At 43.3% G+C, this 25522-nt stretch overlaps 9 protein-coding genes across 9 annotated transcripts; 4 read left to right on the forward strand and 5 right to left on the reverse strand.

Annotated features, from left to right (window-relative positions):
* Nucleotides 1–2835: 2835 nt before the first annotated feature.
* Nucleotides 2836–4889, forward strand: GGS22DRAFT_191264 (uncharacterized protein; the record flags this gene model as incomplete). The annotated part of the gene is made up of 2 exons (XM_047965092.1): nucleotides 2836–3240; nucleotides 4299–4889. The coding sequence occupies 2 exons, from the start codon at nucleotides 2836–2838 to the stop codon at nucleotides 4887–4889; spliced, it is 996 nt and encodes a 331-aa protein (XP_047815929.1).
* A 376-nt stretch (nucleotides 4890–5265) lies between these two features.
* Nucleotides 5266–5939, forward strand: GGS22DRAFT_47745 (uncharacterized protein). The gene is made up of 2 exons (XM_047967185.1): nucleotides 5266–5394; nucleotides 5450–5939. Exons 1-2 carry the CDS (start codon nucleotides 5389–5391, stop codon nucleotides 5843–5845), a joined length of 402 nt encoding a protein of 133 aa, XP_047815930.1. The 5' UTR covers nucleotides 5266–5388; the 3' UTR covers nucleotides 5846–5939.
* A 314-nt stretch (nucleotides 5940–6253) lies between these two features.
* Nucleotides 6254–8191, reverse strand: GGS22DRAFT_170050 (APG6-domain-containing protein). The gene is made up of 2 exons (XM_047962408.1): nucleotides 8039–8191; nucleotides 6254–7986 (listed from the first exon to the last, which is right to left on the reverse strand). The coding sequence occupies exons 1-2, from the start codon at nucleotides 8121–8123 to the stop codon at nucleotides 6566–6568; spliced, it is 1506 nt and encodes a 501-aa protein (XP_047815931.1). The 5' UTR covers nucleotides 8124–8191; the 3' UTR covers nucleotides 6254–6565.
* A 401-nt stretch (nucleotides 8192–8592) lies between these two features.
* GGS22DRAFT_47752 (uncharacterized protein) lies at nucleotides 8593–11957 on the forward strand. The gene has a single exon (XM_047967186.1). It carries the CDS (start codon nucleotides 8614–8616, stop codon nucleotides 11665–11667), a length of 3054 nt encoding a protein of 1017 aa, XP_047815932.1. The 5' UTR covers nucleotides 8593–8613; the 3' UTR covers nucleotides 11668–11957.
* A 1048-nt stretch (nucleotides 11958–13005) lies between these two features.
* Nucleotides 13006–14991, reverse strand: GGS22DRAFT_170066 (Pkinase-domain-containing protein). Its single transcript, XM_047962409.1, has 7 exons — nucleotides 14617–14991; nucleotides 14415–14456; nucleotides 14172–14350; nucleotides 13863–14057; nucleotides 13749–13811; nucleotides 13257–13613; nucleotides 13006–13206 (listed from the first exon to the last, which is right to left on the reverse strand). Exons 1-7 carry the CDS (start codon nucleotides 14687–14689, stop codon nucleotides 13096–13098), a joined length of 1020 nt encoding a protein of 339 aa, XP_047815933.1. The 5' UTR covers nucleotides 14690–14991; the 3' UTR covers nucleotides 13006–13095.
* A 231-nt stretch (nucleotides 14992–15222) lies between these two features.
* Nucleotides 15223–16782, reverse strand: GGS22DRAFT_47775 (uncharacterized protein). The gene is made up of 3 exons (XM_047967187.1): nucleotides 16668–16782; nucleotides 15832–16605; nucleotides 15223–15588 (listed from the first exon to the last, which is right to left on the reverse strand). The coding sequence occupies exons 1-2, from the start codon at nucleotides 16728–16730 to the stop codon at nucleotides 15934–15936; spliced, it is 735 nt and encodes a 244-aa protein (XP_047815934.1). The 5' UTR covers nucleotides 16731–16782; the 3' UTR covers nucleotides 15223–15588; nucleotides 15832–15933.
* Nucleotides 16783–17180: 398 nt separating this feature from the next.
* On the reverse strand, nucleotides 17181–18274 carry GGS22DRAFT_47783 (uncharacterized protein). Its single transcript, XM_047967188.1, has 4 exons — nucleotides 17649–18274; nucleotides 17528–17586; nucleotides 17406–17470; nucleotides 17181–17349 (listed from the first exon to the last, which is right to left on the reverse strand). Exons 1-4 carry the CDS (start codon nucleotides 18084–18086, stop codon nucleotides 17294–17296), a joined length of 618 nt encoding a protein of 205 aa, XP_047815935.1. The 5' UTR covers nucleotides 18087–18274; the 3' UTR covers nucleotides 17181–17293.
* A 78-nt stretch (nucleotides 18275–18352) lies between these two features.
* On the forward strand, nucleotides 18353–20892 carry GGS22DRAFT_170071 (UV radiation resistance protein and autophagy-related subunit 14-domain-containing protein). Its single transcript, XM_047962410.1, has 2 exons — nucleotides 18353–19395; nucleotides 19461–20892. The coding sequence occupies exons 1-2, from the start codon at nucleotides 18798–18800 to the stop codon at nucleotides 20489–20491; spliced, it is 1629 nt and encodes a 542-aa protein (XP_047815936.1). The 5' UTR covers nucleotides 18353–18797; the 3' UTR covers nucleotides 20492–20892.
* Nucleotides 20893–22345: 1453 nt separating this feature from the next.
* Nucleotides 22346–24086, reverse strand: GGS22DRAFT_195884 (uncharacterized protein; the record flags this gene model as incomplete). Its single annotated transcript, XM_047965737.1, has 3 exons — nucleotides 23257–24086; nucleotides 22609–23180; nucleotides 22346–22507 (listed from the first exon to the last, which is right to left on the reverse strand). Exons 1-3 carry the CDS (start codon nucleotides 23528–23530, stop codon nucleotides 22346–22348), a joined length of 1008 nt encoding a protein of 335 aa, XP_047815937.1. The 5' UTR covers nucleotides 23531–24086.
* Nucleotides 24087–25522: the final 1436 nt, after the last annotated feature.

Below are 25522 nucleotides of genomic sequence, written 5' to 3' on the forward strand. Positions count from 1 at the left end.
ATAATAAACGTTAATAACGCGTCGAAATAATACGTAAAAGTTTTTAACTTTTTTTAACGTTAATATTAAAAAAAACGCGTACTTTTTAAAACGTTCGCGTATTTAAAAATATAATTAAATATTATTTATACTTTAAAAACTTCCAGGTTTTTTAAAGCCGTTTTTAAATTATTTTTAATAAAAAAAACATCTCGTTTTTTATAAATTATATATTTATTATTAAACTTAATTTATTATTTTATTAAAATATTTAAAATAATATATTTAAAATTATAATAATAAATAAAACGTTTATTATTTTATTTTATAATATATTAAATATAATTTTAATAAAAAATTTTACGTTAACGTAATTTTATAAAATTAATAACATTATAAAAAAAAAATATTAAATATAAAAAAAATAATAAAATATAATTTTAATTAAATTCGTTTAAAAATATATACTTTATAAACGGCATTAATAATTAATAAATATTTCGAAAATTATAATAACGTAAAAGAATTTTTTCATTTTATAACGTAATTATAAAATTAATATAATTCCGAAATTAATTAAATTCGAAATTATTTATTAAAATATTAAAAATTACCGTTTTATTAATAATTTTTATATTTTCTTTTAATTTTTTTTAAACGGGGCCGACATTCGTAAAAATATCGTTAATATTTTTAAATTTATAAATTATTAAAAAATTAAAAACGTAATTATTTTTAAAAAATTAAAAAAAGTTATTTTCGTTTAAATAAAATTCGTAATAATTTAAATAATTCGCCGTTAAAAATCGTAATTATATTATAACGAGTTTTTTTTAAATATAAAAATAATAACGAAATTATCGCTTTATTTTTTTTATTCGTTATTTTCTTAATAAACGAAAAATTATAATATTTAAATTTTTTAATAATAAAAATAATTTAATATAAACTTTATTTATATTACGTAAAAAATATATAATATAATCGTAATATTTATATTATTAACCGCGTATAATATAAACGTTTATATTAATATAAACTTTTATAATTAAAAACTTTTTAAATATTTTTAATTTAAAAAAAAATTCGAAAATATCGTTAAAATTAAAATTATTACTCGTAAAATAATAAAAAAGTTTATTTTCGTTTTTTTAATTATTTTTATTATAATATTTAATATAAATATTATTTAGTTTTAATTTAACGTTAAATTACCGTTTTTTATACCGCGGATATAATATTATTATATTTACGGTTAATACGGCGTCGAATTTTTTTTTTATAATAAAATTTTTCTCTTTAAATAAAAACTTTTATTAATTATTATTAAATATTATTAAAAATATATTAAAATTAATCATTTTTTTTCGTAATTAATCGTTATTTATATAAAAACCACGTTAAAAATAAAATAAAATAAAATTTAATAAATATAAACGAAAATAATTACGAAAATAAATAAAATTATAAAAATAATTATAACCACGATAAAAATAATTAAAACCACGGGAATAATTAAAACTTTTTTTTATTATAAATTAATTTAAATTATTTTTAAGTTTATTTAATTTTATATATAATTAATTTAAACGTTAATTCGATTTACGAAATAAATAACTTAAAAATATATATATTCGAAATTTATTTTAATAATAACCATTACGATTTTATAATAAAATAACGAAAAAAATAACCGGTATTATTTTAATATTATTTTATTTTTTTAAATTATTTTTTTAAAAATATTTATCGTATATATCGTTATTTTTACATTAAATTAATTTTTTTATATTCGGGGTTTAAAACGGTTTTTCGTCGTATCGTCGTTTAAATCGATATTTACGTTAAATAATTATTTATTTTTATTAAATATTAATTATTTCGAATACGTTAATAAAAAAAAAAAACATATTAAATAATAATTTTAATAATAATATTTTATAAAAATTTAAGTTATAACGTTAATTATATATTAAATAATATAACGCCGAATAAATATAAAATTATATAACGCCGAATAAATATAAAATAATATTACATAATATAAAAAAAGTAAATATAAAAAAAATACATTTAATAAAATACGCGAATAAATTTAAAGTTTTATTAAAATTTAATAACGCGTTAAAAAAAAATTAAACTAATTAATACGTATAAAATTTTTTATTAATTATTTATTAATTACTTACGTAATATTAATTTATTTTTTAATGTAATTTTATAAATAATAAATAAAATTTAAACGTAATAATATTTTTTAAACGAATTAATTAAATTTTAAAACTTATTAACGTTTTAATATATTATATTATAATAAAATTATCGTAAATTTCCTTTAAATATTATATAAATATTTAATAAATATAATAATAATTTATATTTTTTCGAATTTTTTACGTAATAAAAATTATAATAATTATTTTTTAATATTTTATATTTATATTTTTTTATTAATTCGAAAATTTTATTATAATAATAAAAATTTTTAATTAATAATTAAAAACTTTTAAACTTATAACTTATTAAAATAAATACAAGTTATAAATATTATATATATTAATTAATTAATTAAGTTATTAATTCTAAATAATAATTCGTAAATAATACATATATACCCTTTAAGTACAAGGCATAAACTTCCAGCCACCTAATATTCCAGCATTTACCCCTTTTCCCGCCAATATTTCGCCGGAATTCCACTCCAATATCGAAAAATGGATTTTGTCTGGCAAATCTCACTTCATGTGGGCTAAAGACAAGAGCATTTATGACGCTCAACACATGGCACTCCCAAGAGTAGGTATCCAAATCTGTGGCATTGCTTATGAAGTGGGAATTCCGGTGGCTATTTTCTCTATGAATGATGGTCCTGACATGGATCCCGAACCTTCTACACGTCGACCTACACCTCCTATCGTGAATCTTGTCAACTCTTTGATCTTACAGCTCATCACACAAATCCCCACAAAATTCGAACGCCCGGGAACTTTGAGTTCGTGGCACTTTCAAAGACTCAATGGGACCATCGCGAGCGTCGATCCGGCGCTGGATATGATCGCTAGCCTGCTAACATACATTCCACCGTTCCTTGTCTGCGTCATCGATGGCCTAGATAAGATAGAGAACGACGACACCATCCCATACCTTGAGTCGCTGTTGGAAACATTGCGTGCCCAGAGCGTGGGGCGGAAGTTTAAGGTTTTATTCACTACCCGCGGTTCAAGCCAAGTCCTCTCTGATAATTTAGGACCCCGAGAGCGTGTACACAATATATTATCACGCGACATCTAGCCGGATGTAGGTGATTCAACTAAGAAATAAAGCTATTTGAGGTTGAGATAGGTAGACACATAGCAGATATGGTATTAGAATAGTAATCGAGTCATCCGAAAGTTTTCTATTCCCTAGGATTTTGGTGTTGTGCCTAAGGGAACCAGAATGTGTGAATAGGAGTAAAAATCGGGGGAAGGAATATTTGTTCCCGTTGACACATGGAAACTTGAGGAATAAATGTAAATTGCCAATAAGATGATATAGTAATATGAATGACTCAAGAGGTCGGAAAATGGGCTGATTGTGTATGTAGATATCTTCGTACCTAGTGATTAAGATGGAAATCGCATGGCTATTTTAACTAGGTACCTACTAGATATCTAAATTATTATTACCTAGTAAAAGACTTGAACAGTACAAGACACGAAGCTTTGATATGTCCACCTACCTAGCAGCAAAGTCCTGGAGTGTAGGACCTGACACTACAGGCCAAGGCTAGAAGACTTTCGAAATTGCGATTGGTAAATTTGTTAACTGTAATTTGAGCCGATTCGGTTTCCATAAGTACCTATTTGGTACCCCTACATGATACATATGCAGTCGATGTTTGCAGCGTCGGATGTGCACATTTCAACCCTGCCAGTCATATCATGGGGTTTTAGTGAAAGAAAGTTGAGGCGTCTACATACCAGGCTAGTAGTAGATAAAGAGCAGCCACTGTAGTCACCAAGTGTAGGTAGCTGATGATACACACTGTGGTCCAGCCATAGCAAGTCAGGACAGAAATCCGTTCATACTCGTCCTAGACAGCGACCCCTCGTACTTACCCAGGTACCAAGTTATTTTCTACCGCGCTAACCCGACAAGAAATATTAATCTTCAAAATAAGATCACTCTGCCTCTTTATTATCGATCATGGCTATCTGACAAAAGTCACAAGAGTCGCCAAGAGCTTGAATATCGCCCTCTTGCGTACCGAAATCATGTCGGCAAGTAATTCGTAATCGGATCGCTTTCTAGATTCTTCTAACGTGATATATTTATAGAACTCTCTTGAAGACCTTGCCGCGCTCGCTCCGAAATGCCGTTCCTGTCGTACAACCAGCATTATCAAGATAACCAGCTGGTCAAACCCCAATGGAAACGCAGGACGGCCCTATTTCTATTGTCCAACTTGCCCCAAGTTTATTTCATTCGCTGATGAAGATGGCTACGACGATTCGAATCGCAATTGCCATTGTGGATTTCCCAGCAGAAGAAGTGTGGCCGGATCGGGTTCAAGACAGTCTGGAAGAGCATTTTTCATTTGCCTGACTGGAGAGTGCGATTACTTTAATTGGGAGGAAATCGAGGATCTACGGGACTACGTAGATATGTACGATGGTTGGGATGGAGAAGAGGATCCGGAAGATTACGACCATCCGAAAGACTACGACCATCCGGAAGACTACGAGGATCCAGAAGACTACGAGGATCCGGAAGACTATGAGGACCCGGAAGACTACACATCAACCGATGAATCGGATGATGACGATGAGGGGCTGGAGGAGCAAATGTCAACGGATGATTGGGATGAAGAAGAGAAACCGGAGCAAGCGCCGATCGATCATACAGAACCTGACGAGCAAAAAGCATGATATCTCAATGGTGAGACATGTTTGGGTACTGAATAAAGAAACGAGGCCTGGGAATCATTAAGACCAGTCAAAATGGGGTAGTGAGAATCATGAGATCTGACCGTTCCTGTACTTCCCTGTTTTTAATTCAGCCACCTGGAATTTATGATAGATCTTTAACATCCTCTCTCATTGATTGGCTCTCTCCGTGGAGTACTTAATATGCACATCTCCGAAATATGATCCATAATAACGACTGCAGCCGGTATTAGCTGGCGTCGGGTCCGTTCGTGCTCACCGGTCAGTCAAGATGGAGTGTTTCACGACATAAAGAACCGGGAAAGCCTCTACGGGAACACACCCCCTGTTACCTCCCCCACCCATTTGGTCAGTCAAAGTTTAGAGTATCCGTGTATAAATGCAGGACTACGCCCTGCTCCCGATGTTGATGTTCGATTCCTCTCCAGACAACTCAATTTCCAGCTCAGCATTCCCACGCACTTGTAACCATTGAATCACCATGGCAGTAAGTTATCATGAACTTGTATTATTTTCCATTTTACGTTTACTGATATACGAAGGGCACTACCGTTTCTTCATTATTTTCACAGTTCGAAGAGTCGAATGGAGACTACTTAATGCGTTGCCCTAAATGCGAACACAAACAAGTCTGTTCAGTATTGAGATGCGCACCAGACAACCCCAACGAAAATGAGGATAGGCCGTATTTCAAATGCCGCTTTTGCCCGGACTTCCTGACGTTTGCTGATGATCGTGGGATCAATGAGGACAATCCACCCTGTGACTGTGGAAACCCATGCAGACTGCAGATATCAACCGGGGGGGATGGCAAGCCCTGGGGGCAATTACACCTCGTTTGTAGGGTTGGGGCATGCGGCTTTTACGACTTGTATGAGGATGGTAGGATGCTCACTCAGAAGGAAGTAAAGAAGTGGATCAAGGATGGCCGGTTATAAAATGTCACGCGGGAACTGGTTTTAAGTCTATATTGGCATCAACTAGAAATTTTTGGTCAAAAGCATTTGATCTTACTGGAAGCTATTTGATCAGAAGGACATGTCAATGTATACCAGAGAAACCGATATAAGATTGTCTAGTGCTTAGGACCTAATGTAGCCCTAACGCCTATCGGATAGACTGTTGCTAGTCAACTCTAACAAGTTTAGACAGATGGAATACATTCTTAATATCTCGAAGTGCAAATGCAGCATTAGCTGTCTTGTTAGTCATTCGATAACTCCCGGGTGCTTCGTGATGAATGGCAGAGGTGCCCTCTTCGGAAGGGGGAGCCGCTAGCCGATAATAGGACCAGACAAAGTTCACCTCATATTATTATGTATTTGACCCATAGTTCAGGCTCTGTAGGGGGAGCAGGATTGATTCCGTGTCGATGAATAAGCTTACTTATTCTTTATGAAGAGTCTGGGACGTCGCGATAATCTATCACGTCTCGTGTATAAAACTAACAGATAATACATTGGTCCCTATACACCTCAAGGGCGCAAGAAAGTCAAGGGTCCCTAACCTCACCCAAGTAGGTGCACTACTCCTGATAGCTAATAATCTCACACTTTGAAGGCTGTATAACAAACTAGCCAGTGGTATAATACGTCCTGCCGACCTCGAGAAACGCCTGACACCATGCTGATGACCTAATACCTAAATGCCGATAGGGCTCAACGACCATTAGTGACATGGCTAACGTTACTTGCGTGCGCGATCAGAAACTTGCAGCACGTGAGCGCAAACTTGCACGCTTTGGTCCAACTTTCGTCCGTGTTCATCCCTAATTTGATGCTGAAATGACCTATCCTATCATCCCCGATCTTGTCTCCTTCGATCTTATAGGGGAGCGCTAGCGGGGTCGTTGCGTAGCCGCCCTGCTCGCTATTTTTCGTCTGTTGGTGGACGAAGGCTCCCAGTTGTCTCACTAACTCTAAGAAGGCAACCATCCCTTGGTCAAACTTCCTATTAAATAACATTTGCAGTGGAAGGTCGCCGGAGCAAAAGAGCTCCAGAACAGTCTTCTTAGGTGCTGGCGGGGGACCGCTTCGATGGCCGCCTAACCGACTAGATGACGGAGATTGATAATCATATCGAATGATCTTCGATGTCGAGCCCATAGGGAGTGGCTCGTAGCTATCAAATTTATATCCCAGCTTATCAGCAACAGTGACGACTAATAATAATGCCTGTCCCCAGGCAGCATTTATTTCCGGCCAGTCCACGGGTTTCGACGATAATCTACCTAGCCTGAGACCGTTGATTGTCGCGAAGTGACCGTCGTGATGTATCGAGAATGTATCGTTATAAACATTCGCTCGCTGAAGCTTAGTTAGGAGTTGAGAGTCGTGGTCGAATTTGGAGTTTATGCTATCTCTTTCGTTCTGGAACTCTGTAAGTTTCGTCGTAAATGCGTTGCGTTCTCTCCAGAACTGTTCTTCTTCAGTATCTAGTGCCGCCGATTCCTCTTCCAGAGCTGCGATTTCTAAATCAAGAGCCGCCTTTTCTTTCTCTAGGGCCTCGAGTTGTTTCATTGATTCTTCTTCTTCATTCCGTGCCTTTTCTAAAGCCTGTTCGGATTCGGCAATATCCTCTTCGCTCGGCACATCGGCCTGGACTTGCTTTAAGAATGCCGCATATGCATCTCGTTCCCGTGCCGTAGATTCTAATTTCTTTTGAAGTCCATCCACCAGCATTTCCGTACATTCAACACAAATGGGATGATCGATATCGGATCGCGCAGATAATATTTCGAAGAGCTTATTGATACGTTCGGCTTCGTGGGGTTGCGCCGGTTTCCCATCATTACGTTGCCCATTAGACATGGATATTCGACGTTGTTGTTTCTGATTTGGTTGTTCTATTGGAGGTGTAAGTCTCGGTGGAGCTACTTGAGACTCGGTTAGGAGGACGAAAGACATGGCCGAGCTATCGCGAGGTTGGCCATCGTTACGCAAGGCGCTACCATTTCTCTTAAAAGTAGCAGGGCCTGTATCTTTAGATACCCTATCATATAGGGCTCTTCGCTCGGAATCATTTGGGTAGGTTAGACGGGATGACAGCTGTCTCTTAGGTTGCTTTTGAGAAGACGAAGCTATGAATAATTAGCTAAATGCGACGATTTGATATTCACAGAAGATACCAACCAGCAAGCAGTTCGAATGCAGCTGGATTTAGATCTGCTAATGAGCTGTCTAGCTTAAGTGGTGCACGACACTTTTGGCAATACATCGTGGCTTTGGTAATAGTATTATTGTGGTCAGTTCCATACTGATGTTGTTATTGTTGAGTTGTTGAAGTGAAGTAAAAGTAGAAGTTAGCGAAAGTTCCGACGTCGAATTATGCGTGTGTTCAGTACGTCATCAGCTGATCCTAGACTGCTTAGTGGGGCAAGGATCTAGCGGGTAATTTCTAGGTACTCCCCTTCCATCTACAATGCTGTACCTTTTAGGCTAAAATGGCAGGAAGAATACTTTATGCGGAGTCTCTTCCACGTATCGAAAATGCTAAAGGTTAATTGCTTTGATAAGATAAGGTCGCGTTTATTGACGCGTTCACAATATCAAAGCAATTGACATTCAATGACAACAAGGTCTTTTTCATATTTGTCTCATTCATTTCCAGTCAAAAATTCATTGAACTGCTTCATTCTGAGCAACTGAAAACTTTTCATCTATTTTCGAGCAGATTCGATTGTAATGATGGAAAGACGACCGAAACCATGGAACCCCCTGCAAAGAGAATGAGACTCGGGCAATCCCCTTACGACGATAATGATGACGATGAGGCAAATCTCGATGAATTATCCATGGATCCAACCCAATTTGATGCTAGACAGGATCCTCTTTACGAACTTGATAAGGGTAGGGCTAAGGCTGCTTCGAGACTCAAATCAGCCTTTGAACGTATTTTCGAAAAGTATGAGAGGGATTTTACCGACGTTGGCGACGAGATTGATCTCGAGACCGGTGAAGTGATTGTCAACAATGGGCATCTTCTATCTCTAGAGGATGAAAAGGATCGTAATCGGGAGGGTTCCATCTCAAGTAACGAAGAGGAAAGGATCATGAGAGGGAAGGAGACCAAATCAGTTGAAGCATCGCATACCAAGTCTTCCGTACAGAGTACTTCATCCACGCACCCGCATCCCCCTTTAGGATTTCCTGCCGGACCAAGTCAACAAGTAATGGCATACCAGTATTCATCACCTGCGATACCTCCAAACCCGTACGGGTTCATGGACCCATTCATGGGACACGGACCGGCTGACCCACTCTGGCAAACTCCGGATTTACCTATCCCCCTTTATCAGGATAGGTTCGGCTTCATAGGTCAATCCATGGGTTACCCGCCTTCCTTTGGCTACGGTTATGGCCCGATGTTGGCTCCAGGAGGCTTTGGCCATGGAACCTTCGGTGATGTTTTTAGCCCACAGGTGCCGAAGAAACTTCCTCCCACGAAGGCTCCAGCCCGGCAGCTTTTACCTCGTGTGCCATCAGACGCGGATGACTCTGGAGAGGATGATGTTCTACTGGGTAGCAACACGGAAGAGGTTGTTAAGAGTGTGTCTATAAAAAGCATCAAGGCTTTGCCATCAATTGCGGCGGCTGAGAAAACGAAACAAATGACTCAGAAGGATGCCAAACCCACCTCTACTGCTAAAAAAGAGAAAGATACTCCAAAGTCACGTCGGGGCCGGCCGAAGAAAGTAGCCGTGCCTGCAAAACCACCAGACTCCAATAATGAGGCAAATGAGAAACATGGGGAAAATATCGAAGCTAATATCAGAACTGGGATATCGAATTCAACAGAGCCTACAAATAACTCAATAGTTACACCAACACTACCGTCTCCACCATCTGAAGAGCATATTCTCAAGAGAAAAATTGGCACCGAGCTGACGGAGGCAGAGTTAGTAACTGAGGTATTGACTGAAGTAGCAACCGAAGGAGACACACAACCTGTCGATTCCCAGCGACGGAGGTCTTCACGTGGTCGTAAAAAGACAGAATTCTACGGCCAAATCACATGGACGAAATCACCGAAATCAAATGCAAGCGGGGCTGATGCACAATATGTTAAGGAAGATTTGGTTGATGAACCTCCTAATTCACCACCCATAGAAACAAATCGATCTCCTGACCATGTGAGACCCGAGCAATTTCCCCAGCAAGAAATCATGGAGTTTGACTCAGATGCCCGGCCTGAAGAGGTCGGGAAAAAAGAGTTTTCTGATAAGACCCACGTTGCCATCCCAAATCAAGAATACCACGAAGAGTCACCAGTGAATACTGGTGATTTAGGTGAAGGTGAAATACCACAAAGCACTCTACTTAGTCCTCCAAAAATAATTGAGAGCTTAGAGCAATCAGATTCTTTGTTCTCAATAGGTGGTCCTCGTATCGATGAAGTGTTAACTTCTTCACAAGACAAAGAGGTGTCTCCCGATGAGACTGAACAGCCTATAGACCCCACAAATGAAGAACCCTTGGTCTATCCATTGGAGGACACAGTCCAGGATACAGATTCTATTCAGCCAAACGTCCATGAAGGCGATTTGGAAGGTCTTACCATAGAGGGTGCCGCTATCGAGGCCAACATAGAAACCACGCCCTCCTGTCCTACAGACAAAGAGATACCAGCCGTTATAGAAGAAGCACCCGAAGCCAGTATTATATTGAATGATCATCAAGAAACACCCCAGAGTCCAACTACCCAAATCCAATTAGAAGAAGCCACTGCTCATCTACCCGACCCCGTCCCGGAAGAAAATCTGTTTCCCGAGCCAGAGATCGCAGAGTCTGAAATTGCCGAGACAGAATCGACAGAGGAAGAGATGCCTCTTAAGAGTACACCAAGCCGGCCGAGTCTCACAGAAGACTCGGATCCACTGAGCTTGCCGGAAGAGGACGAGCCTACACTTCCGCCAGCTCGACTCCCAATTATATCCCACCAATCCAAGGTCCCTGGACTATTCGAGAAAGCCGAGCTAGCCCTGAGACCACAAGTAAGCCGAAGAGAACCTCGCACAAAGATCATCCAAGGCAGGAGTAGCGCCAGCCCATCGAAATCCCCAAGCCCCTCAAAACACCGGCTCTCCCAATCCGCAAAGCCCGGCACTACCACCCCAATCCCCAGCACACCAAAGAAGCGAAAGGACCCACAACCCGAAACAAGCCACGGAACCGCGTCCGCCAGGAAGAAATACGCCCTAACATCCCTCATCCCCGACGACCCGGACGAAGACGACGACGAGCTAAGCGTCCTCGCATCAAGCGTCGCGCCCAGCCCCTTCCTCTCCTCATACACCACAACCAAACCGCACTCCCGATTCGACGCCCACACCTTCCTAACCTCCACACCCCGCAAACCCAACCGTCACCACGGGTTCCTCACGGGATCCACATCAACATCTAGATCCGCGCTCCGCACCCCCCACCGCATCAGCAAGCGCGGCGTCCCCCCCGCCACCGACTCCCGCGCCTCGAAGCGGCGATTCGCCGGCGGTTCGGGCGGGTCCGGCGTGCAGAGCTCGCCGCTAGCGCGCACGGTGCTGAATCTGAATCATCGGGAGGCTCTTACGGCTACGCCGTCCAAGAGAGGCAGGAATGGCGGAGATGGGAACGGAAATAGGGGTAGGACTAGGGACAGGGACGAAGCAGGGAGCGTGGAACTAGGGAGTAGTCCCGTGCGTACGCCTGGTGGAACGGCGCGGAGGTGCGGCGAGGGTGGGTTTACGTGTGATCGGGATTTCTGCTTTACTTGTTGTAAGTGAGGTGGTGGCTAGGCTTAGCTGCGTACCGCGTATCTTGCTGGGTAGATGGTTATTGCGGGAGGGAGTTAGTGATTAGTAAGCAGGCGGAGGAGCGGAGGGTACTGTGGAAACAGGAGCATCGTATAGCATAGCATAGCATGGGGAGAAAAGTGAAGATTATAAAAGAGAAGAGAAGGAAAGGAAATAGAAGAGAAGCAGAGGAAGTCAAATCAGAGCTAGGAGCTGTATATATGTTAGAGCTAAGCAGTAGGAAACGCCTACGATTCAAAGCTCTGAAGGCGTATTGCAAGAATTCTAGAGTTAATATCTTAATATACTACTGTATATATATCCACAACATAGGTAACATTGCGCCCCTAGGTAGATAGTAAGCTGCCCCTGAATGCCGACTCTGCGTTGCACAAGATGTTTATGTCATCGATCGAGGGCTGTTAGGTAAGCTCTGATTATGTCAGGTCTCTTACCTCAGCTTTTTGATTAGCTAAGCCCAGCGCGAACTCATTACGTAAGCTTCTCTCCCCCGGGAAACAACCCACCTATCGTTTTAATAGATCATGAGTTTGGATAGTAATATTGGGCATATAATAGCTACATGACAACATATCTATGAGTTACAATACTTGGTTACTACTTAGAAGCCATGCTACTCCCTCCATACATACCTAGAAACAGAAGCACCACCACCCCAGACTCGACCATAAAACACAACCACAACAATCAAGTCTCAGCCGAAGAACACACAACGCAAGAACATAAAGCCAATCATTAGCTCATCTGCCATGCCACTACCTAGACCAGCTCGATACCTAATCTCCCCGGCAGTCTAGCGCCGCATCAAAGGCAACCCGAATACCTCCCTCCGTACCTAGCAGTACCGAATCCACCACCACACCAACACTAGAAAAAGGAGACGAAGAAGAAACCAGGAGACAACAAATCATGACTTAAAAACATGATAAAAAAATCAAGATCCCGTATGCAATGCCCCGTAGAAGCCTATTCCACCACACGCCCCCTTAATAATTCGGTAAGTAAAGCCCGGGAACGCCAGTCTCAGCCCAGCCAAGTCACCTCGAAAATTCACGCTGTTCCGTCGATCCTGGACCCTGGCCGTTGCACCGTAGACCTCTGGATGCGATCGCGACACGCTAGACTGGGGACAAGTTTTCACGGAGTCGTAGTTTATTACAATTTTTTGCATTCATCCTGCTTCCGTCAACACAATGCACGGACTTGAGGTCTATCTAAGATACTACGACGAACTTGCGGCGATGCTGCGAAGAACGTATCACTTTAGTAGCCCCGCAAGAATGTGGGAATGGTGAGAGGAAATAGTTAAGCTGTCGCCAAAGAGAACTGAAAACGACCAGTGACGAGCAGTTTGTTATCGGGTATCTTAGATAATTCGTGTGGGTAATGGCTTGAGAATTAAGACTCGGAGCTCACGGTTGCACCGTTAAGGTATTCCGTAAGAGTAGCTTCGTCCCGGATAGGGGCGAAGTACGGGTGAGCCATCGCTTCCTTGGCCGTAAGTCGTTCCTAGTTTTCCATTAGCAAACCTCGATAATATGTTGGTTAATATCACTAACCTGGTGGTCGTAGCGAAGAAGCTTGTCAAGGAAGTCAATAGCTTCATTGCTCACGAATCGCTGATTCTCGCTGTTTACGAAGCTGTGCCAAGGCTTCTTGGCGAACCGGCCAAGAATGTCGTCGTACTGAGGGTCAAGCTCTATTTCGTACTTATCCAAGTAATCGAAAAGGTCATCGGTGCCGAGGACCTTAGCAATCTTCACCAGTTGGTCTGAATTGCTATTCCCGTGGAAGAAAGGCTCTTTGCGGAAGATCATAGATGCGAACATGGCACCAAGGGACCACATGTCTAAACTGTAGTCGTACTCCTGGAAATCGACTAGTAACTCGGGCCCCTTGAAATAGCGAGAGGCAACCTAAGAATCTCATCAGTGTTTTGGTCTTCATACATATTACGCTGATTTGGCTTCACAAGCTCATATTTATAAAGAAATGTCCGGCATTTCGATAATGAGAAAGAAATCAGTGCCATGGATTCATGGAACACTTACGCGCACATTATACTCGGTTCCAGGGTGGTAGAATTCGGCCAAACCCCAATCGATGAGACGCAACTAATGAGCACGTGAGCAACAATTTCTTTGCCTAGGACCCGGAACAAATACCTTTCTGTTCTCATGATCGATCATAACGTTATGAGGTTTTACGTCTCGGTGCATAATTCCCTTGCTGTGACAGTAATCGAGGGCCTTCAAAAGTTCGTAGATGTAGTATCGTACATCAATGTCGTTGAACTTAGGGTAAAGGCTTCGGAAGTCGGTATTGTTGACATACTCGAAGATCAACGAAGGCGTCTTGCTCTATGTGATGGTCAGTATTAGGTCCGACCTCTCGCAATAAGAAGAGGAGAATATAAAGCAATGTTATTGCAAGGTTTAGGCGCGCATATTGGTTGTAAATGAGCGGTCGCTTACCTGATTGTCTCGGACGACATCGAGGAGCGCGACGATGTTGGGACCGCCGGAAAGGTTCTGAAGGATCTTGATTTCACGCTTAATCTTCTTCTTCTTGACCGGTTTCAGAACCTTAATGACGCATTTCTGATAGTTAATCACGTTGATACCCTCGAATACCTCCGAATATTTTCCACGGCCTAATCGGGACGATACAAGATCAGTTATTTGATTTCGGGGGGTCTAGAGCGCGTCGCAACGTACCGATCTTACGAACAACCTCGTAGTTTTCGAGGATGCCCCAGCCTAGGTAACACACGGTTGTCAGCGTTTAATGTTTGCTAAAAGACGATTGCTAGACATGTCTGCAAGATGGAACATTTTGGAATAGGAACGATAAGGGTATGTGTAAAACAACGACAATAAGGTGCGACATCGTTTGGGTTATCTAAAAATAGCGACTCACTGATATTAACACTATCATAATCCCAATAACTTCTGGGCATGTTCTGGTTGACATCCGCATAGACCCGCGCCATGATGGGCAGCCTACTTCCGCGTCCTAACCCGGACACAGGGAGGTAAATAGGCTGGAATTATGTTGATAGATACTCGGCGAGAGTCAAAGAAAAATTTGACTCGGGAGGGAGGAAGGGGACGCGGCACGCAATGCGCGTGTAGTGACGATATTCCCAAATCCGTCGGCGGTAGTTGTAGTGGGACGGGATTTATATTTGAAAGTGGGATGTCGACAGAACCCGGTCTAGAATGGCTAGAATGGCTGGCGCACGGGTCTCACCTGAGAGCTTTTGAAGTGGGGATTTTACCCCGGTCCAACTACGGCAACCGATTACGACAGTACAAACTTACGATATCGGAACTGTGCACAAGGTTATTCGTTGCAAAGTTAACATTAGAAATACTTTATGAATGTACCTAGATACCTAGAGCATATAGAAGGTGCATCACGAAATATGAAATACAATGTCTACCTGACAGACGGAAGGAGCCTTTGTATTCATTTGACAAGTAGAAAGAACAGTCTCCATTCATGTAACAGTTGGCAAATTCTATTATCTATTGTTCTTTGTCACCTGAGTCTGCATGAATCTTTGAGACATCGGCAGTAGGAACCTTATCAAACAAGGCCTCGGAGCTTCAATGTTTGCCTGGAAAAGTCGCAACTCGATATCCCAGGTTCCAGAATATGTACAGTATCTGATTTAGATGTTGACTGTACGCTATGACTAGATGATTACTACCCCCTATAGCTCCATCTTGCAAATAGGAGGCTGATGTAGTAATGTATTAGGTAAGCAGTAGTTCAACACCCTCCTTATTACCAATACCTCCGAAAGGCATGGACCCTATTGTTAATTTGTCGAGACCGAGCACACCCTTGACAAAGATCCAACTGGCTGGGAATTGTCGCACATCGCTAAATATTGTAAGACCAGTAATTAGCAAGGATCTCCCCACTGAAACTCCTACATTAAAAAAACAGATACGATGCTTTCAGAGAGAAGATTAAGGGTTCAACATGCATCCGTTCAGAGACCAACTATCCGCCAGCTATACGCCGGCATCAAATGGTCTCCACAGACTTTAGACTAAGGATGACGATACAAAGGTTCTCATCACGGAAACGAAAGACAAAGGAGGTAAAGAATGAGACACTAACCTGTATAAGCACAGTACAACCGCGTGTATCTGAGACTTATATCCACGAGCATATTATCTGACCATGGAATACACCACCTTCGTGCCTAGGCAAGGAACAACCTCAATCATCGTACGAAATCCGACGCCTCTGTGCCGCGGGAGTAGAAGAAGCATTCCGACCTGTATCGAGTTCATCGTAGTCTAAACTATCCATGCCAGCCTCGACTACATCCCACGTTCTCTTGCGTAGATCAGGTTTCTTCTCGGGATTGAATTTTCGCTCCTGGTTTTTCTTACGCTTTGAACGTTGTTTCTTTAGACGCCTAGCTTCGGCCTTCGTAAGCTGGGGTGGCTCAGCTTCGATTTCCCCATCCTCACTGCCGTCTTGGGCGTCATCTCCCTTCTTAACCTCTGTGTCCTCGGGATTTTCGCCTTGTGTCACAGGCTGCGAAGTTGCCATGGACTCGTCGTGCAATTCGGACGCGTCTTCATCCTTCGCTGCCTGTAATAGGGCTGCAGACTGTTGTTTAAGCTTCGCGGCTGTAGCTTCAACGCGGTTCAGCGACTCAAGTTCGGAATGTCTGAAGATGGCGATTTGCTCGTCGGTTAGGGTACGTTTGACACCATCTGGATAGTAACCTAAGCCATCATCCTCTTCCTCTTCGTAGTATTCTTCGTACTCTTCATAATATTGATCTTCATTCTGTGCGTTATCTGGTCGAAGAAATTGGATATCGAATAGTTCAATTGCTGAGTTAGAGAAGTGCGCGTCGTGGAATGATCTGATTTCTGCCTATCTAGACAGTCAGCATTAGCCAAGGAAGGTATACATGCTAAGACAACAAATCAACACACCTGTGACACTTCTGGGACTTGGAAAAAACCACCCGGAATTTTCATAGCAGTGGACATGGTCATATAGACCAGCCGTTGCTTACGGCTGAGATAATAAGTTTGGGAAAGATGAGAGATGAAGGTGAAAGATGACAATTTAGATGTTGAATGTTTAATTGTCAAGCTTTAGCTGGGCGCTAGGTACTTATCGATAACTAGCTACCGCGCTCTGATCTTGGCGCACTGTGCACCTGAAAGTCCCTGGGCAGCTGGGTTAGGTGTCTACTAAGTACCCACAATATTTAGTAGTATTCAATGTTGAAGAGGAACATTTTATGGAATTATTAAACCAAGACGAGTCCGGTATAATATAACTAACTAGATAAATACTACGTACAATATCATGATATAAATAATTCATAAAAGTCGTCAAAATCGTTATGTCGTAATCATCGTGAGAAATAAATACATCAACGCCCTTGCCATGCTTGCTAAAACCGACCCCTGATTGACTTATAAACTAGTAGCCACCTACCATATCCCTCATAGGTCTTTTTTAAGAGGAAGATATGAATTTTAGTGTCTCCTCATTGACCTAAGACCTGACGAAGAGAAGTGTTAGAAGGGTACCGAATGTGATGTGTCGATTAAGTGGTGCTCAAAAGTGCCAGAGCACTCTGGAAGGCTTTCACAACCTCGGAAACTAAACAAATCAGTTCATCATTCCACTTCAAATGATGAAATGGTACGGGAACTCACGATGCTGCTTCTTTTGCAAGAGTGTCTGCTCGGAAAGGCGTACGTGTCTCTCACGAGTTTGTAATCTACTACCTTTTAGCTTTACGCTTAGACAAATATCGATGAAAAGGGGCAAGGCAAACCTCTTAACAGCTCTCTCGTTATCATGCGTAGATGAAGCCGACGCCCACACATTGAAGTACTGGTTGTGAAGTCAGCGATGATTTGAAGTTCGCCAACATGCTCTAGTGTGGCCTCGCATACCTTGACTAAGTTGTCAAATTCCTCTAACAGCTGTTTCTCTTGCTCGTCCGCCTCTTGTAAAGCTTTCTCATAGCGGTCTTCAAAGTCCTCCCAATCAAACGCGGCAAGGTGGCCCGGACTCTGCATCTCAGACCTATTGCTACGTCGATTTTGCGGATCGGGAGTCTGTGTCCGTCGCTGACGTTGCATCGCTAGGTTCCTGAGCAAAGAGATTTCCTGGCTCTGCTCAATTTTTAGACCTTGAGCCAGTGGGGGTGACTGTGGCTGTGATTGTGTTTGTGAATGCAGTCTCACTGTAACATCCTCTTCATGCGGCTCAATAATCTCAGTTTCGTCACCCAAATGAGTCGGCAACTCTACCATCATGGATTGATCCGGTGCTATCCCATTTTGCGAAGGCGCCTTCACCGGCGATAATGATCTAGGTGTGGTAGACATTGTCCTTATTTAATCTCACGTGTACGTTTCGGTTCGGGAAACCTCTGCAAACAAATAGCAGAGCAATAAATTAGCGCCTAGAATAGTCTGACCCCTTTAGAGAGTATGCGACGCGTGACGCGACGGATTTAGAAATGAAGAGAATGACGCAGTCAGTATAGGATGATTGATCACCTGATGACTCTCAACTGCAACGTTCCTTGGATTTATATAAATCAAGATAGAGAAGGAATGTCTTTTTTGTTAATGATAAGAATAGTCGATATCCCCAAATGCTACGTACCTAAAATGCCATTTAAGAGACGCGTCGCTGCCCAAGAACCATTAAGTTAAGGATTAAGTAATTTGACCCGGACTCGGATTTAAGTGGAGTCGCATGATAAAGCCGATAAGGCTGATAAGGTTTGATAAGGGGACTCCCTGTAAGGTCCTAACGTCACAAGGACCTCTTCGTCTTATTCGTCCCATCTTCTTCTTCTTCACATTCACCGATCACCTTGTCACCTTGCTTTTCGCACATTTCGCCTCCCTACTACTACCAATTATATAACCTTCGTTTAAGAACAACATGCACTTTGCTTACCGTACCAATGTAACAGGAATCCCTCGAGTGCCCAGTTTCTATCCGTAGGAACGCGGCCTTTTGTTGCATTACTAGGCACCCAGCCTTGTCAAATTCACACCAATTCCATCACGAGTCTACCGCCCACAATGAATTGCGACATTTGCCAAAGGGCGCATCACCCTCACAGGCTTCCCTTCTTCTGTGTGGTGGATGCGAGAAACAAGCTATACGATGGACGACTAGCGAATGCCGAGATCCTTATGAAGACCGAGGAGCTCGAGTCTCGAGTGACTAAGCTATTGTCTGACGCCGATGTAAGCTCAGACGCCCCAACCCGTTATTCTCGGACGTACATCGAGAGCTGCGCTACGGAGGAATACAAAGCAAAAGAAAGGACCGAGAGGATAATAGCAGCAGCAGACAAGCTTCGCGACGATGTTGCTGCGGCGAAGAAGGAGATTGAAGAGCGTAAAGCCAGTATTGCGCGCAAGAAGTCCGACCTTGCCACCACTTCGCAGGGTATTACCGCAAGACGAACTAGACTATTAGAGGAGCCTAACAAGGCTTCTAAAATGATTAGATATACTTGGGATCGAGAATACGGGGCTATGACGCAGTACAGGAGTGCGTTGTGTATGGAAGTAGCCAAGCTATACAGGCTACAGCGTATCAAGCGTGGGAATCCCGTCCGATTCGAATACAAAATCGGCGGCATTGATATTATCGATTTGTGTAACATGAATAGTGAGTGCATTTTCTTTAAATACTGTTTATAATTATTATTCAATCTGATCTAATAACCCACTTAGGTGCGCAACCCGAACTCATATCCGCGTCTCTCGCACATATCACACATCTGCTCTGGCTTACCTCTCATTACCTATCCATCCGTCTCCCGGCAGAAATCACTCTCCCACATAACGACTACCCGCGCCCAACCATCTTCTCACTCACATCATCCTACCATCATGGCGACGTCGCCTTCCCGGGAACTTCCCTTCTCCCCCCTGACCCACGTGATCGGCAATTCGCCCACGTGCCCCACCCACGCCCCCTATTCCTCGACAAACCGTTATCTACCCTCGCGAAAGAGGACCCCGCCGCTTATAACGCATTCCTCGAAGCCGTTATCCTACTAGCCTACGACATCGTCTGGCTCTGCCGAACGCAAGGCGTCCCTGTCGGCGACAACAGCAACCAATTAGAAGACTTCTCCCAACTGGGTCGGAACCTATATAACCTCCTCATCAACTCCTCCCTCCAGCGCAGCCCACAGCAAATCGCCGACGCCCCGCCATCTCAGACCACCAGCCACATCAACAGCAACAGTCACAGCGGCAGCGGCGTTAACGGCAGTAGCAGCCATGGCGATAGCAACAGTAGCACGGCGGCGGAACTCGGCAAAGCGGGGCCGAGAATGGGCTTGTATTCCCACGGCACCGCGCACACGTACCTCGGCAGCGCAGCGGGTAACGAGCTCACGCGCAGCTTCAAAATGCCCAACGTCATGAAAATGGCGGACCGTCTGCGCGCGCGTCTACTCCGCGAGACTCCTGCGCCCGAGTGGGAGCTCCTCGAAGACGACGCGTGGACCCCCGACGACGCGCTCGACGACGGCGTGCTTGTCGGCGGAACGCCTGTCGGTAGGGGACAGTTGGGCGTCCCGGGCCATAGATTCGGCATCGAGAGTTATATGAGCGTGAACACAGTTAAGAGCGGGAGTAGTGGCGATCATAATCCGAACCCGAGAGTGCCGCATGGCAGCGCGGTTCCGGGCAGGGATCGCGAGAAGGGGGATGTGAGGGGGACTAGTGGGTGGACGAAGGTGAAGTATAGGTAATTAGATAGGTTTGTCTTCGGGTTGGCTGGATTTGGGAAGGGGATAGGTTGGTAGGGAGGGTGGAATGGGATAGATACCTAGATTAGACAGGTCGGGATGGTGTGTTGAATAGAATATACCCGTTGTCTATTCATGTCGGCTTCTTTGTTTGTTTGGATGCAGTAGACAAGTGGTTTTAGTAGGGGAATAGGGGAAGGCAGCAGAGAACGGTCCTTGGTTCGTGCTAGAAGCTCCTGTCTCGTATCTTCCGGAGAAGTTGAGGTCTTACAGCGCTACTTGCTTACATTCGAGGAAGTTGAACCAACATCACTATCTGGTCGTTCAGAGTAACAAATCATGAGTTTCGATCATGGTTTTACATCTAGCACAAGCATGCAGCTACCGGACGTGTTAGTAACAGCATATTTCTTATCTCTGAGATGTCTCCACTTCCCGAATCTCAAATTGCTGTTGGAACTAGGGCTGACATTAATTCTTATGGTCGTGAAGGTCAGACAGACACTGCTGCATAGGGCGACGCCCCGAAACAGTTCGGAATTATTGATCAAGTCAATATCACCTATCTACCTGTGAGCTTCTGGCCAACGTCTTTTTGCTCTGTGACACGGCTGACATTTATGGAATTAACCCTTGACAAGCTTCTACCAGTATTCCCGTGGGCATGGCTGGCCATGTGCTCGAACCCGTAAAAACGGCCAATTGACAATCATTTCCAAAGAGGACGAAAAGGTGCATGAGAACGGAAACGCAGCCCTAGAACACGGATGCATGATAGGCGGCTGTCGGTCGAGATAGGGTTCAACTGGCTTATCTTACTCCGTCTCTTAAGCCGTGATGTTGGTTCAGCTGCTGCGCCGTAGATGCGTCCGTCGTTTATAGAACCAATAATTTCCTTGGCGTTCTTTCTTCACGTATCCATAAGACCCCGGGGAATAAGAAGGATTTCCTATGTTTGTAACTTGTAAGCAGTCGATCCGGTAGAATCAATACATCCATACGTATCCTGCATCCACCTATGCACCTACCTAGTCCCGGATCATACGGATCGACCGCGTCGGCTTACCTAAGCAGACACGAGATACCTAGTAATTGGAGCTATCCCCTGATTATATAATCACATGCAACATGACGCGTAGATTTAACCCAAATGCGAGGAAAGGGGATAGATTCCTTCACAACGCCAAGAATTTGATAATCCACGGCAACATAATCCCCCGCGTTTTTTCCAGTTAGTGACCAATCTTTTACCTTACAACAACTCCATCTTATGTTCCCGAGTGTGAATCATCCTTCTAGAGCGGCAAACTTCTTCCCCTCGGAAGATCTAGATAGGAGCACATTTGCCAAGATCGAATTATCGGCCAGGTTGGGTTGCTTTCTTGGTGGGTGTTAAATCAAGCTTCATCTTACCCCGAGCTGCCCGCTTTTACTGCAGGCTGGCCTGTCTTGGCTATGCCAACCACATAAGATGGAGTCAGAAAAAGGTCCCATGTGCTAACTATTGGTTTTCAGGATCGATATCCCCTGCTGCTCTTATATGGGTAACTTATCCATATGATGATAGGTACTGGGTGGATATTACGTAACATTGGGATATCTTGATTACCTAAACTACAGTGTAATACAGTGATATTAGCACATGCACAACCTTTTCTGACTCCATTCTACCACAGCTCCCCCTTGCCTCGGGTTGCCTTCCGGCATGTCACTCTTGCTGTCGTCCACGTACCAGGTCCTCGCTTAGGATCGACGCACGCGTACGCTGTCTTGAACAACATACTATTATTTTTTTCCATTTCTGCGACTACCTAAGTACACCATCGGCTCTATCATCCGATGCATTTGACGTCGAGATTATGACTTGGTACCGAGACAGTACTCTTTACCCTCCAAGCCAGTCAGATTAGCTAGTGGAATCCTCCCGCTCTTGCTCCATACCGTGTTTTCGGTGATTTGTGGCAAATCGGCAGGGGCTTCTTTCTGCAACGCGTCGGCTGGCTTTTCTAATTCTCCCCACTACAACAAGAGTTAGCGATAATCCTTGTCAACAGTTGTAAGAGGGGTACCGAATCCCGGTAAGGAAGAAAGGAAAAACGAAGAATATGGAATCAACTCACCAACTGCTCATGCCGGGGGTCCTTGTGTTTCTCGGACCACTCGAGCAAGTAGTCGAAGTCTACACAAGTCTTCCGAATGTTGAAATCGGCGTACGGCTTAGCCTGACCAACGCGCCAGTTGAAGGTAAAAGGCTCCAGATCAGCATGACACATCAAGTGCTGCCGCAGCATATCAACGCAGTGGTTAAGGTGGCGCTCGAAGATAGCAGGAGGCTCGAATCCGTACTTCGCTCCCCAGTAGTAGTCATAAGTGGTAACGAGGCTCTTGCGCAACGCATTCAGGCAGTGAAGTAGATGGAAAGCCTCGATACCCATCATCTTGCTCTTACCCTCTGGAAAACTCCACGATTCTGGTGCGTCGACGGCTAGCTTGGGGTCCTTGCCTGCGCGCACTACGTCCGACGCCGACATAGGATATACTCCATCTGCTGTAGCGATACGGCTCCAGGCTGCGTCCACTTCGGGGCTAGGGTCTAGCCGGTAGATTTGCTTTGGATCCGAGGCATTTGGAGCTGGAGAATGGTCGCTATATGCTGTCACGAATGGAATTTTCACCATGTCGTACAACGGTGCTGTATACGTCAGCGCCGATTAGTATCGATTGCCTCCAAATATTAGGGTTTGGGAAGGGGAAGTAGAGTAACCTACAGAATGCCGGGCGGAATCTTGGAGCATTGCTGCCTCTCCGTTCGTACCAAATGGTACATTGAATAGTGACCAGAATCGTCACAATTAGACACGCAGCTCCCAATATGGAGCCCGCAGCATTCAAGCGTACTTGGGGAATCCAAGTTGATGGACGTTTGATACGTCTCTGATTGTTACCGAGGAGATTCTCGGCGCTTTCTGACTCGGATAGACATGCTGTCTCCTCATCATCGACGGCAGCATACTCTTTGGATTTCGGACGACTAGCCATCATGAACTGGCCAATGTATAATGTGGGTATGGGATTTCTTCGTCCGCCTTTGACATGAAACTTCTGACTGTAATAGTCTGGGAATTTTTCCCTAATGTTTGGGAGAATCTGGAGAAGGATTGAAAATCTTAGAAGGCATGACTTTGTCCTTGTGACGGGGCAAGAGAATGCAGAGGCGAATAGAATTCCAAAACGATATCTGAATGCTTGCTCTCTTGGTGTTGGTACCTAGCCGATAAAGCCTGTGCCATATCATTGCAGAATTCCCTCCCTGCGTCAGCACTAATGAGCAGGGAGGCAAAGAAGCAGGCAACACCCCATAGTCAGGATCAAGAAGCCGCGAGTATCACACACCACACGATTTATATGCATACTAGCTCGAAAAAGCCTCAAGCATTGTGATACAGACGAGGTCCAAGCGGATACATACATCGGACTATCCAGTCTAGCTACTCCGGCTACGGCTACAAATCACAATCAGATCAGGTTAGGATGTATATTGTTTCTATAGTTAATATATTAAAGAGACTATGTGGACGAGGTGATATAGTATAGACAGATGAAGTCCTCAAATTGTATTTACACCAACTAATTGAAGCGGTTTGGCTGTGTAACTCAGTTTTCTATTTTCTTAGACTCAGTTAGGTTGAATTAAGACTTTCGGGTATGTTGTCATTCATTTCTGCGGTCACGTACAGCCTGCAGCCAACATTAGAAACTGTAATTTCTTCAACGATAAGAGCTATGTTGGTTTTCTTCCGCTTACGGTGAGTTTAGCTATCACTATATGCGTGATGACTTAAGTCCATCCTTACCCTCCGATTGGTCCAAAAGTATAAGTCCTAGATCCTATGTTGCCATTTCCAGAACTTCCCCGCGGTCAGCACTAGGTAACCAACAATTCTGCCCATAACTATATCGAAAAGGGTGTTGGCTTTCTATTGCCGGCCGCGGGGACGCACGACTAGGTATGTACCGGAGGAATCTCTTAAATGCGGAACAGCAATGTGATGGTGCATGGTCTATAGGGTCAACGACAGCCTTGATGCTAGACCCGCGGCATTCAGATTAGTATAAGAACCAAGACTTTTCCCCTTCCTCGTTGATCAATTCTATCCGCATCAACCTCCATCAATCATCTAAACCCAAGTCTCAAGTCAACTACAAAACAACACAACTTCTCAAATCCCTCTTTTGAGTCCAAACAAACGCCAAAATGAACTTCAAGTCCACCCTCCTTCTCTTGGCTGTCTCCTTCACAGCAGTCTTTGCTGCCCCAGGTAAGACATCCGTCCCCAATTCCATTCCAATGTCAATATCTTGCTAATACATATCGCGTCTAGCTGCTCTTAAGGAACGCGAGGACGCCCAGGAATGGTCTGTGGAATGCTGCGATGTCGGAGAGGAGCACTAGGTCTTATAAAACAATTTTATAAAGAACTTGGAGGTTGATGTGATATGGAGGACTACTAGTTCCTTAGAGGACTCAATGTTGAGAGCATTCACTCATTCAGATAGCAACCGCTCCTTTTAAATATAACGATCTGAAGGAAGTTATAATGAGCGCCCCATGTGCTATTTATGCTGTGCTGTGTCGTGTTTTACTCGATCATCTTCTCCAGATGGTAAACGCTGGTTGTACAACGCGGGTGATAAATTAGGAGATAGGAAACTCTTCCTAACTTAATTCGAATCGAAGAACTTATGGGATTCCAGTTTCCTGACGTGTAACTAGTTTAATGATGTTTAGAATCAATCGCGCTGGGAATACCAGCAAAACTTGGACTAAGCCAAGTCTGGTGGAAATTGAGGTTAAAGGGGTGAAAAGGGGGTTCTGCTTATATAATCAGCGCCACCCGATTATGTCACCAAATTGCGGATGAATCAGCTGAGTCAGCCTCAGGGGCTCATTATGTAATTTCTTATGTCAGCCGCTATGTAAGCAATTATGTAAGTCATTATGTAAGTTTCTAGTTGACCTAGTATGAGGTGCAC

Source organism: Annulohypoxylon maeteangense (genome assembly GCF_022496945.1).
Source record: "Annulohypoxylon maeteangense strain CBS 123835 unplaced genomic scaffold GGS22scaffold_16, whole genome shotgun sequence".
In the NCBI taxonomy this organism is placed as follows: Eukaryota; Fungi; Ascomycota; class Sordariomycetes; order Xylariales; family Hypoxylaceae; genus Annulohypoxylon; species Annulohypoxylon maeteangense.

What these genes read in the sequence shown, in the direction of transcription:
- GGS22DRAFT_170050 (XM_047962408.1), bottom strand. Translation starts at nt 8,123, where the DNA reads ATGTATTGCCAAAAGTGTCGTGCACCACTTAAGCTAGACAGCTCATTA. An exon ending in TGCATTCGAACTGCTTGCTG is followed by an intron (nt 7,987 to 8,038) that starts GTTGGTATCTTC and finishes AATTATTCATAG; the next exon opens with CTTCGTCTTCTCAAAAGCAA.
- GGS22DRAFT_47752 (XM_047967186.1), top strand. Translation starts at nt 8,614, where the DNA reads ATGGAACCCCCTGCAAAGAGAATGAGACTCGGGCAATCCCCTTACGAC.
- GGS22DRAFT_170071 (XM_047962410.1), top strand. Translation starts at nt 18,798, where the DNA reads ATGAATTGCGACATTTGCCAAAGGGCGCATCACCCTCACAGGCTTCCC. An exon ending in CGATTTGTGTAACATGAATA is followed by an intron (nt 19,396 to 19,460) that starts GTGAGTGCATTT and finishes TAACCCACTTAG; the next exon opens with GTGCGCAACCCGAACTCATA.
- GGS22DRAFT_47775 (XM_047967187.1), bottom strand. Translation starts at nt 16,730, where the DNA reads ATGACCATGTCCACTGCTATGAAAATTCCGGGTGGTTTTTTCCAAGTC. An exon ending in AAGTCCCAGAAGTGTCACAG is followed by an intron (nt 16,606 to 16,667) that starts GTGTGTTGATTT and finishes CTGTCTAGATAG; the next exon opens with GCAGAAATCAGATCATTCCA.
- GGS22DRAFT_170066 (XM_047962409.1), bottom strand. Translation starts at nt 14,689, where the DNA reads ATGGCGCGGGTCTATGCGGATGTCAACCAGAACATGCCCAGAAGTTAT. An exon ending in GAACCGAGTATAATGTGCGC is followed by an intron (nt 13,614 to 13,748) that starts GTAAGTGTTCCA and finishes TGAGATTCTTAG; the next exon opens with GTTGCCTCTCGCTATTTCAA. An exon ending in TTCTTCGCTACGACCACCAG is followed by an intron (nt 13,207 to 13,256) that starts GTTAGTGATATT and finishes ATGGAAAACTAG; the next exon opens with GAACGACTTACGGCCAAGGA.
- GGS22DRAFT_47783 (XM_047967188.1), bottom strand. Translation starts at nt 18,086, where the DNA reads ATGTCTACCACACCTAGATCATTATCGCCGGTGAAGGCGCCTTCGCAA. An exon ending in AATTTGACAACTTAGTCAAG is followed by an intron (nt 17,587 to 17,648) that starts GTATGCGAGGCC and finishes CTTCACAACCAG; the next exon opens with TACTTCAATGTGTGGGCGTC. An exon ending in AACGAGAGAGCTGTTAAGAG is followed by an intron (nt 17,471 to 17,527) that starts GTTTGCCTTGCC and finishes AAAAGGTAGTAG; the next exon opens with ATTACAAACTCGTGAGAGAC.